This window comes from Leptonychotes weddellii, chromosome 11 (genome assembly GCF_054177405.1).
Source record: "Leptonychotes weddellii isolate Sample4059 chromosome 11, ASM5417740v2, whole genome shotgun sequence".
In the NCBI taxonomy this organism is placed as follows: domain Eukaryota; kingdom Metazoa; phylum Chordata; class Mammalia; order Carnivora; family Phocidae; genus Leptonychotes; species Leptonychotes weddellii.
The window spans coordinates 1,963,696-1,980,821 of record NC_138379.1 but is presented as its reverse complement, the minus strand read 5'-3'; the positions used below and the strand labels follow the sequence as shown (position 1 = coordinate 1,980,821).

Here is a 17,126-nt window from a genome sequence, read left to right as displayed (position 1 = left end):
GGGAGGGACCGCTCGCGCTCTGGGAGGCCGCAGTCGCAGGGGAGAGAAAATCAGCTGTCAGACGAGGCCGATGGGGCTGAGGCATGAGCTGGGTCCCTGATGGGCCGGGGGCCATGAGCGGGGAGGGAGGGCCCACAGCCCCTGTGGGTATGAGGGTGGGCTTCCTGGAGGATGAGGAGGGGGCTTCAAAGGATGCAGAGCATTTAGGGTGTCTAGTCCTTTGTGGTAACCACGAAGCGTGCCCCGCTCAGGGGTGTCCTGCAGGGCCTGCTCCTGTCACCCCCTCCTCTGCCCCACGAACGTTCAGCCCAGGCTGGGCCTGCAGTGAAACCCTGTAGAACCAGGGCCACCATCCCTGCAGACGCTTGCCTCCCCATGCCAGGCCCCAGCTGTGCTCCCCAGAAGAGCACTTAATGGGGCAATGCCTCTGAGTGGAGGGGCCGCCGTTAGTAATCACACCGGGACATCGGGGGGCACCTTGGTGGACACATGTCCCCAGAGCTGCTAACACCCCCGGGGACACGGAGGTGGTGCTGGTCGAACCCTCTGGCAGCCTCCACCGGGAAGGCAGCAGGGATGGGAGGATTTGGCCGGCTCTGCCTCGGGTCGCCCACTGCCCTCCTGGTCCATCCACTCTCCACCCTCTGGAGCTGCCTCTCTCAGGCCCTGGCCAGCCCTCCCTCCACGACGCTCCAGCCCCCTCCCCAGCCTGCCCCCCACCCTCCGGCTCTGTGCTACAGGCCCGCGGGGCCCCCCGTGCCCCCTGAGACCTATGGCAGGCAGTTCTCATGACATAGGGCCCTCCCCCCCAACTCCATATACAGAAGCTACGGGTGTCCGGGTGGAATTGAGGCTCTGAGTCTTGCTAAGGTGTGACCTTGAGGGAGTGCCGTGAGCATCCTCTGAAGGGCGTCTTCCTCCAGACACGCATCTCTTCCTGGCTCGGGCCTGCCGGCTAAGGCCTCGTCCTTGTTCACATCTGCCCCCCCCACACACACACACTCACATGCATGCACACCTACGCGGCAGCGGTACCCATGCCCCAGGAGGACGGGGAAGGGACAAGGGTGTCTCTGGCAGAGGGGGCCCTCCCTGGGCTTGCAGTGGACTCACCCCGTGCCGCCCTGCAGGCCGCTGCTGGCTGGATGCTCTGGAGCTGGCCCTGCGATGCTCCAGCCTCCTGCGACTCAGCACGTGCAAGCAGGGCCGTGACGGGGAGCCCGGATCCTCGCCAGACGCATCGCCCCCCTCGCTCTGTGGGCTGCCCCCCTCGGCCGCCATCCATGACCAGGACCTGTGCCCGTGAGCAGGGGCGTGGCGGGCAAGGGCTGGCCCCTCCCAGAAGCCCAGGTCCCCTTCCTGCTGGGGACCCCCAGGACCCTGGCTGTCTCTGGGAGTGATATGAGGGGTCTCCTTGTATGTGGGCGGGGGGACCAAGCACCGTGGAGTCTGGCCACCCCAACCTCAGATCAGGAGGCAGGCCTCCTTCACTCCCCAGGGGTGGAGGCGCCTGGGCCGCGCCTCTGACCGGGGACCCACAGCGCCATCTGCCCCTCCAGGCTGAACGGGTCCTCCCTGGAGAACGATGCTTTCTCAGACAAGTCGGAGAGAGAGAACGCCGAGGAGTCGGATAACGAGACTCACGACCACAGCGGGAAGACCAACGAGAGCGGGAGCGCCCAGTCAGAGACCCTGGAGGGCCCCGTGCCAAGGGGGACCACGTACGTGGAGCAGGTCCACGAGGAGTTCGGGGAGGTGAGAGCCCGCCCCCTGGAGAGCTGGGTGTCCCCCTGTACCTCACTGGCCTCCCCAAAGCAGACGGAGGCTGCAGAGCCTGGCCGGCCCCGGGCGGTGGGGGGGGCCTGTAGCGCCCCGGGGGCTGGGGGAGCAGATCAGGGTGGCCACAACTCGGGGAGCCCAGGTGGTCCGTTAGGGCTCGGCTGAGGGTGTTGGGAAAACCACTGGGGGGGGTTAGGTGGGGACCCCTGGGGTCCAGGCGAGGCCTTCAGAAGGCTGAGGGGCGGAGGTAGAAGCCCGGGGCCCGCTAGGGAGGAGCAGTTCCCCGGAGGCCTTGGTCCCAGGTAGCCATGGAGAAGGGCCAGGTGGCGGGTTCAGGACACATGGGAGGTGGACGGACGGGTCCCAGTTCACCTCTGACAGCACCGTGGGGCTGGCAGCTGGGAGTAGGGACGGGCCCGTGATGGGGGGAAATGGTGCCCGTGAGGGGCTCGAGGCAGAGAGTGGGCAGCCCGAGGGACCCTTCAGAGGCTGAGCACAGATGAGGCTCGGCTCCACAGGGGAACCTGGGGAGACCCGGCAGGAGACCTCAGGACAGGCGTGCAGGCACAGAGAGGCAAAGCAACTTGTTGAAGGCGGCCCAGCAGGGTGGTGACGGATCCTGCTCCTCCCTGGGGGTGGCTGCCGTCGGGCCACAAACACAGACAGCCCTGAGTTCACATCCCACCTCTGCCTCATGCCAGCCCTGAGAGCTCGGGCAAGTCAGCTGTCCCCTCTGTGAGGCAGGGGCGCCCACGGCAGGGGCCACTGCAAGGAGGCGGCCTAGGGAGCAAGAAGGGGGGTGCACGGGCAGCCCAGACACGCCCTGCCTCCTGTGCCCGAATCCAGCTCCAGGCCTCCTAAGGAGCTGGCCTGGGCCCGCACGGGCCCCTCTGGGCGGGGGTGGGACCCTTGCCAAGGGAGGGCAGGGGTCAGACAGGGCAGGACTGGCTGGCCGGGTGGCGGGGGCCGGGCCGCGGAGGGGCACCTCCTGCAGCTAGAGTCAGCCGCCGCTGTCCCCCCAACCTGGTGGCTCCCCGGGCGGCGCGGAGCTGGGGCCCGACCGCAGCCCCTCTGCCAGCAGCTGGGCCAGGCGTCCCAGGTAGAGACCGTGTCGGAAGAGAACAAGAGTCTCATATGGGTCCTGCTGAGGCAGCTGCGGCCGGGCATGGACCTGTCCCGCGTGGTGCTGCCCACGTTCGTCCTAGAGCCCCGCTCCTTCCTCGACAAGCTCTCTGACTATTACTACCACGCCGACCTGCTGTCCAGGTGAGCGAGCGGGGGGTGCCCTACGCACCCATGCACACCACAGACCCCAGCCTCCCTTGGCCCCTGCCCCTACCCATCCCCCCTGACCATGGATGTTTCCGGAGGGGCCCTGGGGCCCAGGGCTGAGCTCCATCCATGGTCCCTGCTGGCTCAGCCTGCTAGTGGGCCCAGTCTCTAAGACCAGGAGCAGCTCATGGGGGCGGGGGGGGGGGAGAGGGCAGCTGCGTGTCAGGTCAGGGCCCCACCATCAAAGGTGAGTGTGGGGCAGCCCCCAGCACCTTCTGGTGTCCTGAGTTCTGGGCCCTGGCCTCAGTGCCCTCAAGCTGAAGCCCGAAGGCTGGAAAGGCTGGAAAGAGCCCATGCAGAGGAGCTCCCGGAGGCCTTCCTGAAGGCAGAGGCACCCTGCCAGCCCTGAGCCGGCAACACCCTGCCTGCCCAGGCCCTCTGGTTAGGTGGAGAGTTCGGGTCCCTGTGGGAGGCTGGGAGACTCCCCACGGCCCTGGGGCTGGGCAGGACAGGAGGGGCCTGTGACCAGCGGGTGCAGGGCGGGATGGAAGGAGGACAGGGAAGAGACAGGGACCCGGCCCGGAATGAGTCGTTCTCCCGCGCTGTCCCAGGGCTGCTCTGGAGGGGGACGCCTACAGCCGCATCAAGCGGGTGCTGCAGTGGTATCTGTCTGGTTTCTACAAGAAGCCCAAGGTGAGAAGGGAGGCCCAGCATGCCGTCCCCCCGGCCCCATCCCTCCCTGCCCCTCGGAGAGCCTGGGGCCACCCTGACCCCACACGGTCCCTGCCGCGGCCCCCAGTCCTCAGACGTGGGGGCAGCACCCTGACCTACCACCCAGGGTCCTCCTAGCCAGGCCAGGCCCACAGGGGTGGTCCCAGTTCCCTGCAGGGCCCAAGTGGGACCTCCACACCTCCGAGAAACAGCGACCACACACAGCGGTGCCGGGAAAGGGGCTCTCGACCCTGCACCTGGAGGAGCCCCTGGGACCTGTGGTTTTCATGGTGTGTCTCGTAGTCATAGAGACTTTTTGAGAACCCCAAACTCAGGCTCTGCTGAGCGCAGGGTGCTGGGGGGAGGGGGGAGGTAGTGAGAGGAGGGTCCTGCAGCCCCGCCCCCTCCCCTGGCCACCGTGGCGCCCGGTGGTTCCGGGCTGTGCGAGCATGAAAGCATCATTCTGTTTCCACTTCACTGTGCACGTGGGGAACTGAGGCCCAGGGCTGGGAAGGGGCGGGCGAGCGACGGCCCAGAGTCACACTTAGGCCCGAGCACAGACGCGGCTCTCAAGGGCGGCAGCAGGTGTCCTCCCTGGGCATCTGCAGGCACTGAGTGCTCATGGAGCCTCGTTTCCAGGGGGAAGCGCGCGTGCGCACACGCACACACAGATTCACACACGCGTGCGCGCGCGCACACGCAGCTGGAAGTGATGCGCCTGGCGGGTGGCGTGAAGGGGCAGCCGGCTGCTTCCCAACCGATCAGGGGGTCTGAGCCCCAGAAGGAGGGCTCTCCTAAGTGGAGGGAGCTTGCTCCCTCTGCAGTGGGGACGAACTTGGGCCATTTGGGGAGCAGAAAGGTGGTGAGCGGGGCTGAAGGGGAGGCGGGGGACAGGGGAGAAGGCCTGTGGGATTTGGGATTTTATGAAACGGTCAGTAGAAGCCACTGGGGCCTTGAATAGATTGTGCACCAGTTCCGTCCAAAGTTCAGGGACAGCACGACCTGGGGAGGGTCTCAGGTCCCCCTGGGAGCCAAGAACCAGACAGGACATCTCATAGGCTGCCCCTCAGAATGTGAACCATGGGCAAAGCATGTTCTCCCCAGAGCACAGTGGGGTGCAGTCCCCAGGTGCTGGTGGCAAACCAGGCCCTCCCATCTAGAGACCGCCTCCCTGTGGGCACCTGGGGGTGTGGGCAATGGGCAGCCAGCCCCCCACGTTGCCCCTCGGTCCACACCCCATCCCACGTGGGTCCGTGGCCCACCTGGTTCCTCACATGAGCTTTCCATTTGTTGCTTGCAGGGGATCAAGAAGCCCTACAACCCCATCCTGGGGGAGACCTTCCGCTGCTGCTGGTTCCATCCCCAGACCAACAGCCACACCTTCTACATAGCGGAGCAGGCAAGGCCCCCACCGCCCCCAGGCTGGACACCGGGCTCCTCAGCCGGCAGAGTCTGAGCCCTGTGCGCGTTCTGGGTGCCCGCCCCCCACCCCACCCATTGAGATTCCCCCAGGAGATGCAGGCCCAGCACTGTGACAGCAGGAAGGGTTTCCTCGGGAGGGGTCCGTGCATCCTGACCCCCCAGGGCATTCTGCAGATGGCCACTAGGCCCACGACTTAGTGTCCGCTTCCCTAAGCAGCAGTGAGAGCGGGAATGGCCCCACGCCGCTCCGGGGGCCCGGAGGGACAAGGTGGGGCAGGGGGGGGGGGGCTGCTCATCAGGGAGCCGGGCTCTCTCCTCCCCCGGGGCCATTCCAGAGTGCCTCTCTGCCCGCAGGTGTCCCACCACCCTCCCGTGTCCGCCTTCCACGTCAGCAACCGGAAGGACGGCTTCTGCATTAGCGGCAGCATCGCGGCTAAGTCCCGGTTTTACGGTAAGTGGGGGGCGGGGCTCCCTTGGGATCTCCCGGGGCCTAGGGGAGATGGGGGGAGGACTGGGCCCCCGGATGCGGTGGCCAGGTTTCTCTCCCTCCCCACCTCTCCGGGTCAGGGACCTGGAGCCAGGCAGAGCCCGCGGGCCCCCCCTCCCCCCAGCCGTAGAGGGGGCACCGCTTGCGGGCGAGAACCTGCGTGATAAGACCCTGCTGCGCGGTTGGCCCGGCCACATCACATGTGCTATGTCAGCACAGAGCGGAACTGTTCCGGGGCCACAGGAGTTCCATGGTGGGGGGGTGACAATCAGAGCAGGGGTTTGCACGCAGCCTCTAGCCTCAGAAGCCCTCCCTGGGAGCCGGGCCTTGTGCGCCCTGGGTCAGGGCGCTTTTCCAGAATCTGAGTGTCAGGGAGGTGAAGTGACCCACAGCTTAGGTGAGAGGCCCAGCTGCCCCACGGTCACCCGGCTGGAGGGACCGGGAATGCTTTGCACCTGCTAGAAGGGAGCTCAGACCGTGTGACTTAGGGGGTGGGCCCCCAGGTCCTGAGGTCCCATGTCTGCTCACTGGTCCCACCCACCACCACCCCATCTCTCCAGGGAACTCGCTGTCGGCTCTGCTGGACGGCAAGGCCACGCTCACCTTCCTGAACCTGGCAGAGGACTATACCCTCACCATGCCCTACGCCCACTGTAAAGGTGAGAGGCCCCCCGCCCACCAGGACGGCAGAGCCCCGGCCGGCGCCCTCAGCGGGGACGCTCTTGTCCTTGTTTGTTTGTTGAGGGTTCACCCTGGCTCTTTGATGACTTCCTAGCCTGGAAAGTTGTCTGACAAAATGTTTTCAACTCGAAGCGCCCACTTCCTGTCACAAGAGCCCACTTCCTGTCACAGACCGCAAACCAGATCTGCTTCTTAAGAGTGGTTTTGTCATTGTTTCTAGAACTTTCCAGTAAAAGAAACATAAGCATCTTTTTTTTTTAAGATTAAAATGGATCATGAGTTTACAGGTTTCCAATCCGGATCCAAGAGGGTGGGTGTCTGTAACCCATTGGCCTGACAGCTGAACCGTCTCCCCCCTCTCCCCTTGCGTCCCCCCTCCCCACCCCCAACCCTGGCGGAAAGCCCCTTTGTAAACAACATCGCTCTGGGCTGTCCTTACTCTCCCTTAGTCACTTCACACACACAGTCAGAGTAACACTAACCAGCCCTACCCCCAACAAGCCGAGGCTGCAAATAGCCCGAGCCGAGCCGTTTCCTTTTGGGGATTGATTTGTCCTAAGCATACCCCAATGGGATTTGTAAACTCGGCAGGAATAACCCCCCTCCAGTATCACACCACCAGGCAGACACCCACTTCCTTTTTGTTTTGTTTCATTTTCCTTTTGCTCCCAGTTGCTTTTGTGATTTCATTTTGTAGGTCATTATGGAAATGCAGTATTTACCTGGATCCAAAGTTCGAAACTACAAAAGCAGGTGTAGTCAGAGAAAGCTGGCCTCTCTCTCTCTCTCTCTCTCTCTCTCTCTCTCTCTCTCTCTCTCGCTCTCTCTCGGGATCCCCGCAACTCCTGCCCTCCAGCTGCCTCTCCCACTTCGAGCATCCTGGACGGCTCCCGGGGCAAGCCGCACGCAGGAGCATGGGGCTCCCATCCTGTGCACTGGCGGGATTTGGGGGCACTCCCAGCCCTTCTGCTCTTTCCCTGGGCTTGCCTTTTTTATCTTTTCATTCTATCCCACACGTCCAAGTGTTTTATAATACACACAGCTCTTCTCTTTTGTTAGATTAAGTCCTCCACGTGGCAAGAAACAGAAGATTCGTTCTTTCTTCCATTAATTAAAAAGTATTTGTATTAGGGACGCCTGGGGGGCTCAGTCGGTTAAGCGTCTGCCTTCTGCTCAGGTCATGATCCCGGGGTACTGGGATCGAGTCCGGCATCGGGCTCCCTGCTCAGCGGGGAGTCTGCTTCTCCCTCTGCCCCTCCCCCTGCTCTCTCTGTCAAATAAATAGATGAGTGTAATCTTTAATAAATATATATATATAATGCATGTATTAGTTTAAACAAACACGCCGGGCCAGTCCTGGGCGCAGCAGCGAGCAGGGAAGATGGAGGAGCCCACCTTGGGGCCCGAACTACAGAGCAAATGACAGATGGTAATGAGCGTTTCATGGGGGCAGTGGGGCCCCTGGGAGCCTGGAAAGGGTGTCCTGGAGGAAGGAACCTGCCAAGGGCAGGACATTCCCTGGACAAAGCAACTCTCGGGCAGAGGCCCTGGGGGCAGAGGGTCACTGAGGAAACCTGCGTGGGCCGGGTTCTGCCTCCCGCCCCCACCAGCTCCTCTCCATCCCAGAGACTCTGCCCCCGGGGGCTCCTGTCCTCTCCCCCAGGCTCTGACACCGGCCTCCTCGGGGTCAGCGGTGCTGTGTGGGGACGCAGTGCCAGGACTGAGCAGGAGACTGTGTTTCAGGAATCCTGTATGGCGCCATGACCATGGAGCTGGGCGGGAGAGTGACCATCGAGTGTGAGAAGACCAACTTCCAAGCTGAGCTGGAATTCAAGCTCAAGGTAGCACTTCAGCCACTGGAGGGCCTTGAGCAGAGTGGGCTCGGGCCGGGGGGGCCCCCTCCGTGCCCCAGGGATGGTTTCTGGAGCAGATGCACTCAGGAGGGGGCAGCTCTCCGTAGCATAGCCAGGGCCCAGAGAGAGGAAGGGGCTCCTGCAGGCCGCACAGCGGAGCCAGGACAGGCCCAGACCCCTTCCCAGCCATGGGGCGCACAGGCCTGGTAGGCTCCCTGCATCCTTGAGCTCAAGCTGAGGCATTGGGCGAGTGTGGCAGCCTCCAGCTTTGGGTCCCATCCAGGCCGGCCTCCCACGTCCCAGGGGCTGAGAGCCGGCACCTCGTGAGGAAGGGGCCTCCTCCTCCCCGGCTCACTGTGGGGCACCAGGGCGCTGGGGAGGCCGCCGGCCCCTCACCAGCCCTGTCTCGGGGTGTCCCCACAGCCTTTCTTTGGGGGCAGCACCAGCATCAACCAGATCTCGGGGAAGATCACGTCAGGGGAGGAGGTCGTCGCGCGTCTCAGCGGGCACTGGGTAAGAGGCTGCCGTCCGGGGCAGGCACAGGCGGGCCCGCGGGCATAGGAACAGCAGCGGGGCCAACCTCTCTGTTCCTGCCTGGGCCATCTGGGGCAGGACCGAGAAGTGTTCCTCAAGGAGGAGGGCCGAGGAAGCATGGAGCTCTTCTGGAACCCGAGCAGGGAGGTCCGGGGACAGAGGCTGAAGAGGCACACGGTGCTGTTGGAAGACCAGACAGAGCTGGAGTCGGAGAGGTGAGGCTCCCGCGGGCACCTGCCGGATCCCCAGACCCAGGTCTGGCGTGGCTGGGCAGGGTTTCCGTGCAGCGAGCGTGACCTGGGGTGCCCCTGGCAGGGAGGGGTGGACCAGAGGGGACCCCCCCATGACAGACGCCATGTCCTGCTGGGGCAGCTGAGGGAGAGGGAATGAGGCCTGGGAACAGCAGATGCCCAGCTGCTCCACAGGGAGTACCCTGCCAGTGGGGGTATGAGCTCAGGGTCGAGGAGAACCACCTCACTTTGAATCACCAGCGCTCTAAGACACTCAGGCTCCCCAGGAGAGAGTGAGCTTCCTGTCCCTGGAGGCAAGCAAGTGGAGGTTGCTCTCTAAGCCTCCCCTCCGGCCCCCAGGGGGTGGGACCGTCCAGATCACCTGCTCAGAGCACGTGCCCCACCCCCAGGCTCTGGCAGCACGTCACCAGGGCCATCGGCGAGGGCGACCAGCACAAGGCCACACAGGAGAAGTCTTCACTGGAGGAGATGCAGCGGCAGCGGATCCGCGAGCGCCAGCAGAACCTCGTGCCCTGGAAACCACAGCTGTTCCGGCTGGACCCCGCCACCCAGGAGTGGCGCTACCGGCATGAGGAGTGAGCGCGGCTGGGGGGCTCCCCTGGAGGGGCGAGTGATGGGGGAGGAGGGGTTCCTGTGGGGGCTCACTGGCCGGCCCCGGCAGTAGGTCCTCTCTGGGGCTCTGGCCACTGCTGGGAAGCTGGGGCTGGGCCGAGATGGGGCCCTCTCCTCCCAGGGGCCACTGCCCCTGCCAACAGACGTCCTCTGGACCCTCCAGCCGTAGCCCCTGGGACCCCCTGAAGGACATCGCCCAGTTTGAGCAAGATGGGGTCTTGCACACAGTGCGGCGGGAGACCATGGCCCACCAGACCACCTTCCTGGGCAGCCCGGGGCCCAGGCACCAGGTCAGCTCCCCCAGGGTCCCTGTCCGGGGTCAACTTCAGCAGTAGGAGGGGACTGTCAGGCTGTAGGTGAGACCGTCTCTCCCACCCTCACTCTTACCTGCCTGCCCCTCCCCCACGCACTCACCCCTCCCTCCCCCCCCCCAGCCCAGCCGGGCCCCCTGCTCCCTGGAGCCACCCTCCGTGGTGCCAAGAGCACACAGTGCCAGTCTGCAGAGGAGGAAGCTGAGGCTCAGGGCAGCCTGGGGGCTTGCTCAGCCAGGAGAAGGAGGAGCCTGCATTTGCAGGGATGCTGAGGGGAGGCAGGGCGGGAAGCGGGGAGGCTCCAGGAGGCCTGCAAGAGGTCTCCTGAGACAAACACCAGGGTGCAACTTGTGAGGAAGCCTGGCGTGTCCTCCCTGGTGCCACGTGGGCGGAGGCCACAGGTTCTGTGTGAGGCCAGCTGCCTCCCCTGCACATGGTGGGAGGCCAGTGATCACACGGGCAGAACGGGCATGACCCTTCTTGCCCGGTGGCCCCAATTTCCCAGCAAGCAAGGGTCACAGTATCTCACTGCCCATGTGTCCCCCCCCCCACCTGCTGTAGCCCCTCAGGCCGGGCGGCCCCACCCCCTCCACAGGCGCCCACCCACCTGGATGCCCCCGCATCCCCCTCACCCCCTCCAGTCAGCCACCGCTTGGCCACCCCTGTGCTCTGGGGAACTACCGGAGGTCCCGCTGGAGAGGTCCCCTCAGCATTGGGGGAGGCCTAGCTGTCAGCTCAGACGGTGGGACGGGACCTGCTGTCATGGCCCCCGAGTCAGAACCGTCCACAGCCACATCTTCTAGAGCAGCCCTGTCCCCAAGGCCGGCACATCCTGTCCCCGCGGGCGCAGCTGTGGTGGACCTGGGTGAGCCCCCGGCTGCAGTGGCTCGTCTCTCTTCAGGGGCCTGGCCCAGACCGGCGGCTCCGCAAGGCCAGCGACCAGCCCTCTGGCCACAGCCAGGTCACCGAGAGCAGCTCCACACCCGAGTCCTGCCCAGAGCTCTCAGATGAGGAGGAGGAGGAGGAGGAAGAGGAGGAGGAGGAGGAGGAGGGGGACGGCGGCGACTTCATTTCCGGTGAGCCCTCCCGGGCCGGCTACTCTGCAGGGTGGGAGAAGGCCAGAGAAGCACCTTCCCTGGGCAGGTGTATGGCGCACCTTGACCGTCCTCCCAGGGTCCTCCACGCCTCTCTGAGCCCAGGGGCAGACCAGGGTTGCGGAGGGCAGCGGTCCCCAGCCCTGCACTCATACGGCGCGGCGCCCCCTTTGGCTGGCAGGGTCGGTGCAAGGGGCAGGGCTGACCATCTGATTGTGCCTCCTGTCGTCCTCATGGGTGTGCCGGCTCCTCCCCGACTTTGTCCCCGTCTCTAGGTGCATGAGCTGTGCCTTGCCATTTCTTATTAGAGGGCAGCTGAGCTTGGGGGTTCCCTCTATGCCTGCCCCTCGACTCCCCGTGTTGTTAGCTTCACCTGAAGGCTCCCGAGAGGTGGGGCAGGGGCCCAAGCCGGGCACGACCCTGGGACCCCGCGTGCCGGCTCCCCAGACATGCCGGCTCGTCTTTGATTCTCCCTCCACCCCCTGTCCCCTGGGTCCCGTGACCGGTGGCTGGACATCCCAGGCGGCGGGAGCCCATGCCCACGGTGCGGGAAGGAGGCGCGGCGGCTGCAGGCACTGCACGAGGCCATCCTGTCGATCCGGGAGGCCCAGCAGGAGCTGCACAGGTAAGTGTCGCTCCCGGGGACGGGGCCAGGGAGCTGCAGAGGCCGGGGGGCCGTGTGTCACTCAGAACTAGAACCCTGGGGGTTTGCAGAGGGTCTGATGGATGGAGGACAGGAAGAAGGCAGCCAGCTCTACCCTGGGCAGGCTGGTGGAGGATGGGGGGGGGTTGAGGGTGCCACACTGTAGGGGGGCTTGCTTAAACAGGATGAGCCAGCCCCTGAGCTCTGTACAGGGAAACAGCAGCTGGGGGCCGGAAGTCCAGGCATGGGCTGGCCCAGCCGCACTGGAGTCAGAGTGAGTCAGCCCCCTGGCACCACAGAGGAGGCCAGCCGTGAAGCAGAGAGCCAGGAGAACAGCCAGACATTTCTGCAGACACACAGTGCAGCCAGAGTCCAGGGCGAGGATACGAGTGTCCTGCCTGGGTGTGGCCCTGACATAGTCTACAGACGGGGGCTTATGCAATAGACGTTCACTGTCCCCCGGTCCCAGAGTCCAACACCTGGGATGCAGGCGCCGGCAGGGCCGGATTCCCCCGAAGCCTCTCTCCTTGTGTGTGGACGGCCGTGCTCTCCCTGGGTCCTTCCTCACGGGGTTGTCCCTCTGTGCGGGTCTGTGTCCTGATGTCCTTTTCTTATAAGGACCCCGGTCACCCTGGATTAGAGCCCACTCCCATGATCTCACTTAAACTGAATCGCTTCTTAAAGACCCCTTCTCCAAATAGAGTCACATCTGACCTGTTGGGTCAGGACTCCAACATGAGACTATTGGGGCAGGGTGGTCCTGCTCAGCCCGTCACAGCACGAGTGGAAAAGAGGCTGCAAGAGGCCCAGCTCCCCCAGCCATGAACCCCTTTCCCTGGAATCTGTGCCCGGGGACCCCTGCGTACTAAGCCGTCCATTGAAGGTAGGGATGCACGCCCACCCTGGCTCAGCCACCATCCTCCCCTGTCGTTGCAGGCACCTCTCAGCCATGCTGAGCTCCACGGCAAGGGCCAGGCAGGTGCCGGCGCCAGGCCTCCTGCAGAACCCCCGCTCCTGGTTCCTGCTCTGTGTGTTCCTGGCGTGTCAGCTGCTCATTAACTTCATTCTCAAATGAGAGCCCTTTGGGGGCAGCGTGGGCGTCCAGGCCCACCTCTCCCTCCCAGGCACCTAGCACTTTCAGCCAGCCCGGGGAGGCAGAGAGAGATGGCGAGCGTGGCCACTGTGGAGAGAGGGGCCCACGGCAGCAGGAGGATAGTAGGAGGGACCTGGGGGGCCACACCGGCTCCTCCAGGGGAGGTGCTGACCTTCCCTGTGGGACCCTCCACCTAGTGCCGGCCTTAATGCTAAAGCCAAGTGCAGCTTTTGTCATGCCTCTCGCCCCCTGGTCAACTTGCCTGCTCGTTCCCGGTCCAGCATCCACTTGTCCCGTGGGAGTGTCGGAGGCAGGGGCGGACTGCCTGCCCAGGCATTGCGCGGTCACTCCCCAGCCGGGGTGAGTGGGGAGCTTTGGGGGAGCAAGCCGCGAGTCCCAGAGGTTCCCAGAGCCTCCTCTGTCCTGATGCACAGGGCTGTCCATCCTGAGAGCCTGCCCACGCTGCCCGGGTTACGCTAAGAGGGGCCTCCCTCGGACTCTAGGGTAGACTGGAGCTACTGCGGAGGGAACATTTCGATTTTACTCTGCTTCTGTGCTGGGTGGACGGGACCCCCACGATACACCAATGGAACCCACCCTCACCTTGCACAGCCTGGGCGTGCCAAGGGGAGCGGGCACAGCTGTACCTGGGCACAGCTGTGCGTGCGAGGGCAGGGGTGCGCAGGGGGCGGCCGCACGGGCCCCAGCACTCCCTGGGACGGGGAAGCCCAGGTTTGCCACTTTGCTGGGACTGATGCACGGTCCTCCCGTTTTACACTTTTTTAATAAACGCAATTGCAATATCGTAGGCAGGCTGCAAGCAGCGTCTGGCGTCTCGCCTGTTTCTGTGTCAAGTGCCGCCGTGTGCGTGCGTGTGTGCGTGCGTGTGCGCGTGAGCATCTGCACATGCACCTGTAGATACACACCGAGCCTTAAATTATGTGGGGGAGGTGCCACCGGGACCCACCGTCCCATTTTCCAGATTTTGTATCCATGTTCTCGTTCCCTGCCGGCAATGTGGGGACGTGTCTGTGCTCCAGGCCTTGAAATAAACGGCACACACACACTTTGTGTTGTCTTCTTGGGGGCTTCTGGAAACGGGGGTGGCTTCCCAGGGAGAGATGCAATGCCAGCAGGGGCCTGCCGGGAGGGACCCGAGGCCCCGAGGACGGATCCGGGGGAGGATGGGGGGCAGGGTGCAGGCACCCCCTCCCTCGCGGCCTCTCCGCCTCAGCCCCTGCGCTTCAGGACAGGGTGGGGCTCGGGCTGGGCAGAGGAAGGGGCAGGTGGGTGCTGCCCCTCCAGGCCCTGTGGCTGGCTGCCTTGGGCAGAACGGAATCCAGGACTGGATCGCCCAGCGGAGGGCGGTGCCCCCAGACTGGCCCTGGCCCCCCCCCCTCCGTGTAGGGGCCACCCACTGTTGGAGAATGGGTGCCCTCGAGGTCCTAGCTTTCCACATCTCGATACCAGGGCCGGTTGCTCTAAGAGGAAGCTCGGGGCCACCTCCTCTTACCGATCCACCCACGTGTGGCCTGACTCACCAGCTCCACCACCACGCCGCACAGCAGCCTCAGAATCCCTTTCAGACGATTCTCGCTGAACAGGACGGAGGCCAAAGACGGATCGGTGTTGTCCACCCCGCTCCACCTCTTCCTGTGTGTGGAGTGTGTGGTGCCACATTGTATTTATTCATGCCCCCTGTGAAGGACGTTGGGCCTGTACCCACTCTTCGGCTACTGTGAATAAAGGTGCCACGAACATCTGTGTACAGGCTTTGGTGTGGATGTGTGTGTTCACTTTTGACACATCCATTTTTCGTCAGCTCAAACCCTCTCTGTGGTTCTAAGTACTTCTAACGCCATGTGCTGTCACCCCTCTTCTGACTAAGACTTGTCAAACAGTGTCAAAACCAAGAAAACCCCAAGTCCTGTCCTAGATGATAAGGCCGACCCTACAACACTTTCTTTTTGAGGTTTGTCTTTTTTTTCCCTCAGAGATGGGGGAGATTGTTTTAAATCTGAAAAGTCAGTTGGAACCTGAATTCAAGCTGAGCAGGAACAGGGCCGTCAGCCACAGCACGGGAACCTCACGCTCCGGTCGGCGAAGCAGAAATTGTGGTTGTCTGGGGACACACACCCTGAACCGGGCTTCACCAGGAGGTGCGGGCTTCACCATGAGGACTCCATAAAATTCTGGGTTTTGCTCCTTTACCTGCTTCTACTCTTGCGAGGACCTGAACCCCCACTTCACACACGCCTCATAGTGCAGATAGTTGTCTGTCCTCCCTGTAAGGACAAGGAGCTCATGATTTCCTTAGAGTCTTCCAGCACAACAGACAACACCTAAGGAAGGACTGGGTGAAGCCATCGTAGGCACATTCCAGACCACCGGCTCTGGACAACTCCACACCGAGCCCCCAGGGTCCCAAGCAATCATTGTTTTATGAAGGACACCTGGGCCCTTGTCCTGGTTCTAACTAGTTCCAGAGAGGACAGGTACACCAGTCCATAATCCTCGATAAAAACCACAGACCCTGAGCAAAGAAGAGACTCTCTCTCCTTTCCTTTCTGGATCTCCCAGACACTGCCTGTACCTGTCCTCTCTCCATACCGTCAGTAAATTCTGCTCGCCTCCTGCTGGCTCACGTTTGACTTCTATCCTGCACGGTGCCGGGGACCCGCTGGGCTGGTCCTGCGGGACTCCCTCTGGGTTCTCGGACCCGGCTGCCTGCGTCAACCAAATGTGACTGCAAGTGGGCAGCATCCAAACCACTCCCCTCTGTCTGCTTTGGGGAGCAGGTCTTCCTGGAAGCTGGCGCTCTGGAGCTCAGATCATGCTTCATTCTTTTAAAAGTATCACGACATTGTACTCCTGAAGCTAGTATGACAGGGTATGTTAACGATCCTGGAATTAAAATAAAATCATAAAAGCTGGGGAGGGGTGGTGTCCTGTTCACCTCCCTCCCACATTGCTGCACCTTGTCCTCACATTAGCCTTATTTCAGAGGAAGCAATCCCCCTTCCCCTGGGATTGCTGGAGTGTTCCAGACCAGACTCAGTCACACCTGGGGTCATTCCATCGTTTCCTGATTCCGCCCCAGAATAGAGCCTCCGAATTGAGCCATGCTTTCAAGCAGTTTTAGTTTTCAAATTGTGACTGGATCATTCGAGGCCAGGGATGCGCATTGGGATCGCTCCAGTGCTCGCTTCCTGGGGCTTCTGGGGGAACTCCCCGCCCTGGTCCACAGTGGCTGTGCCCCATGAGGCCTGGGTCCCTGCCTCCCCTGCCCCCTGCAGGAGGCCCACCCCGGGGGGCCTGGGGCCCAGCACAGCTCCCTCCCGCCCAGCCCAGCGCACCTGCGCAGGACAGGTTGCCCCCAAAGTGGGCTGCGTTGCGGGCCTCAGTTCTGGCTGTGATGGCCCCACTCTGCAGAGCCCCACCAATCGCTGCCTCTGAGATTGTGGGATATGATGGTCCACCCCATCAGGCTCCGGTCCAGACTTTATTAGCTCCAACGGACTGTGGTTTGCTCAGTGGCATCTCTACGGTTTTCTGCAGTAAGGTGGTGACCTCTCTGAACAGAGAGTTTTGCTGCTTCTGTCCAATTTGGATGCCTTTTTTCTCTTGCCCACCGCTCTGGCCGATGTCTGGGCTTCGAAACAGTTAGGGGGTAGCGCTTTGGGCGTCCCCCCAGACACACGACGGGGTCGTGTTCTAGGAGGAAACGTTATTCATCAGGACACGGAAATGCTAACTCATGTTGCTGAAGGTCTTGAAACTAGTAAAAGTCTCTTTTCTCAGTTTGACTGCGCCCCGAGGAGCGTACCTAGACAGCCGGTTGGGGAGCCTGCCCCACCTCCTGAAACCGGTGCTCAGGACGAGGTCTGTCTCCCTTCCGCTCCTCGAGGCGGGTGCTGCAAAGGTGGTAAGGGAGCGGCGGGGCTCCGCGGGGACAGAGAGGGAGGGGCGACACGGCGGGGCCCACCAGAAACTGCACAAACGCTGAGGCCGACGAAAGCGGAGATAAGCGACCATACCCAGACCCCCTCGTCGGCCTCAAACCTCCGACGACACGTTCCACGGAGACGCAGTCGCGCCGCTCAGCGGGGACATCGCACGACTGGAGCTCCCGGGTGGTCCTTGGAGAAGACCCAGCAGGAGCGCCCCCGGTGGCGGCCCATCCCGGACCGCTGTCGCTCTAGAGCTCTCGTCCGGTTCTCAGCTTCGCTTAATAAACTATCACTTCAGCCTCGCGTGTCCGCGACACGCATTCTTCCTCACCTCGAGACGAGAACCCTGCCGCCCGGCCCCAGTTGCGCCGGACATCGCACTGACGCAAAGCTGCTCTGGGTGGGGATTTTTTTTAATGACTCTGCTTTTATT

General features: G+C 63.1%; 1 protein-coding gene across 2 annotated transcripts; it reads left to right on the top strand.

The window, feature by feature from the left end:
- The first annotated feature begins 991 nt into the window (after positions 1-991).
- Positions 992-13,563, top strand: OSBPL5 (oxysterol binding protein like 5). Of its 2 annotated transcripts, none has more exons than XM_081797605.1 (15): positions 992-1,302; positions 1,560-1,755; positions 2,861-3,045; positions 3,663-3,744; positions 5,063-5,161; positions 5,539-5,635; positions 6,232-6,330; positions 8,096-8,193; positions 8,629-8,718; positions 8,818-8,954; positions 9,380-9,565; positions 9,766-9,892; positions 10,815-10,989; positions 11,530-11,632; positions 12,587-13,563. In XM_081797605.1, exons 1-15 carry the CDS (start codon positions 1,007-1,009, stop codon positions 12,723-12,725), a joined length of 2,109 nt encoding a protein of 702 aa, XP_081653731.1. In that variant the 5' UTR covers positions 992-1,006; the 3' UTR covers positions 12,726-13,563. The 2 variants fall into 2 exon arrangements, with proteins under 2 accessions (XP_081653731.1, XP_081653730.1); XM_081797604.1 differs by having other exon boundaries at positions 2,858-3,045.
- The last annotated feature ends 3,563 nt before the right edge of the window (positions 13,564-17,126 follow it).

Bases quoted from the DNA above. Each gene is read 5' to 3' on its own strand.
- OSBPL5 (XM_081797604.1), top strand. From the start codon at position 1,007: ATGCATGCACACCTACGCGGCAGCGGTACCCATGCCCCAGGAGGACGG. The intron at 5,162-5,538 runs GCAAGGCCCCCA...CTCTGCCCGCAG, and splicing joins CCTTCTACATAGCGGAGCAG to GTGTCCCACCACCCTCCCGT. The intron at 8,955-9,379 runs GTGAGGCTCCCG...CCCCACCCCCAG, and splicing joins ACAGAGCTGGAGTCGGAGAG to GCTCTGGCAGCACGTCACCA.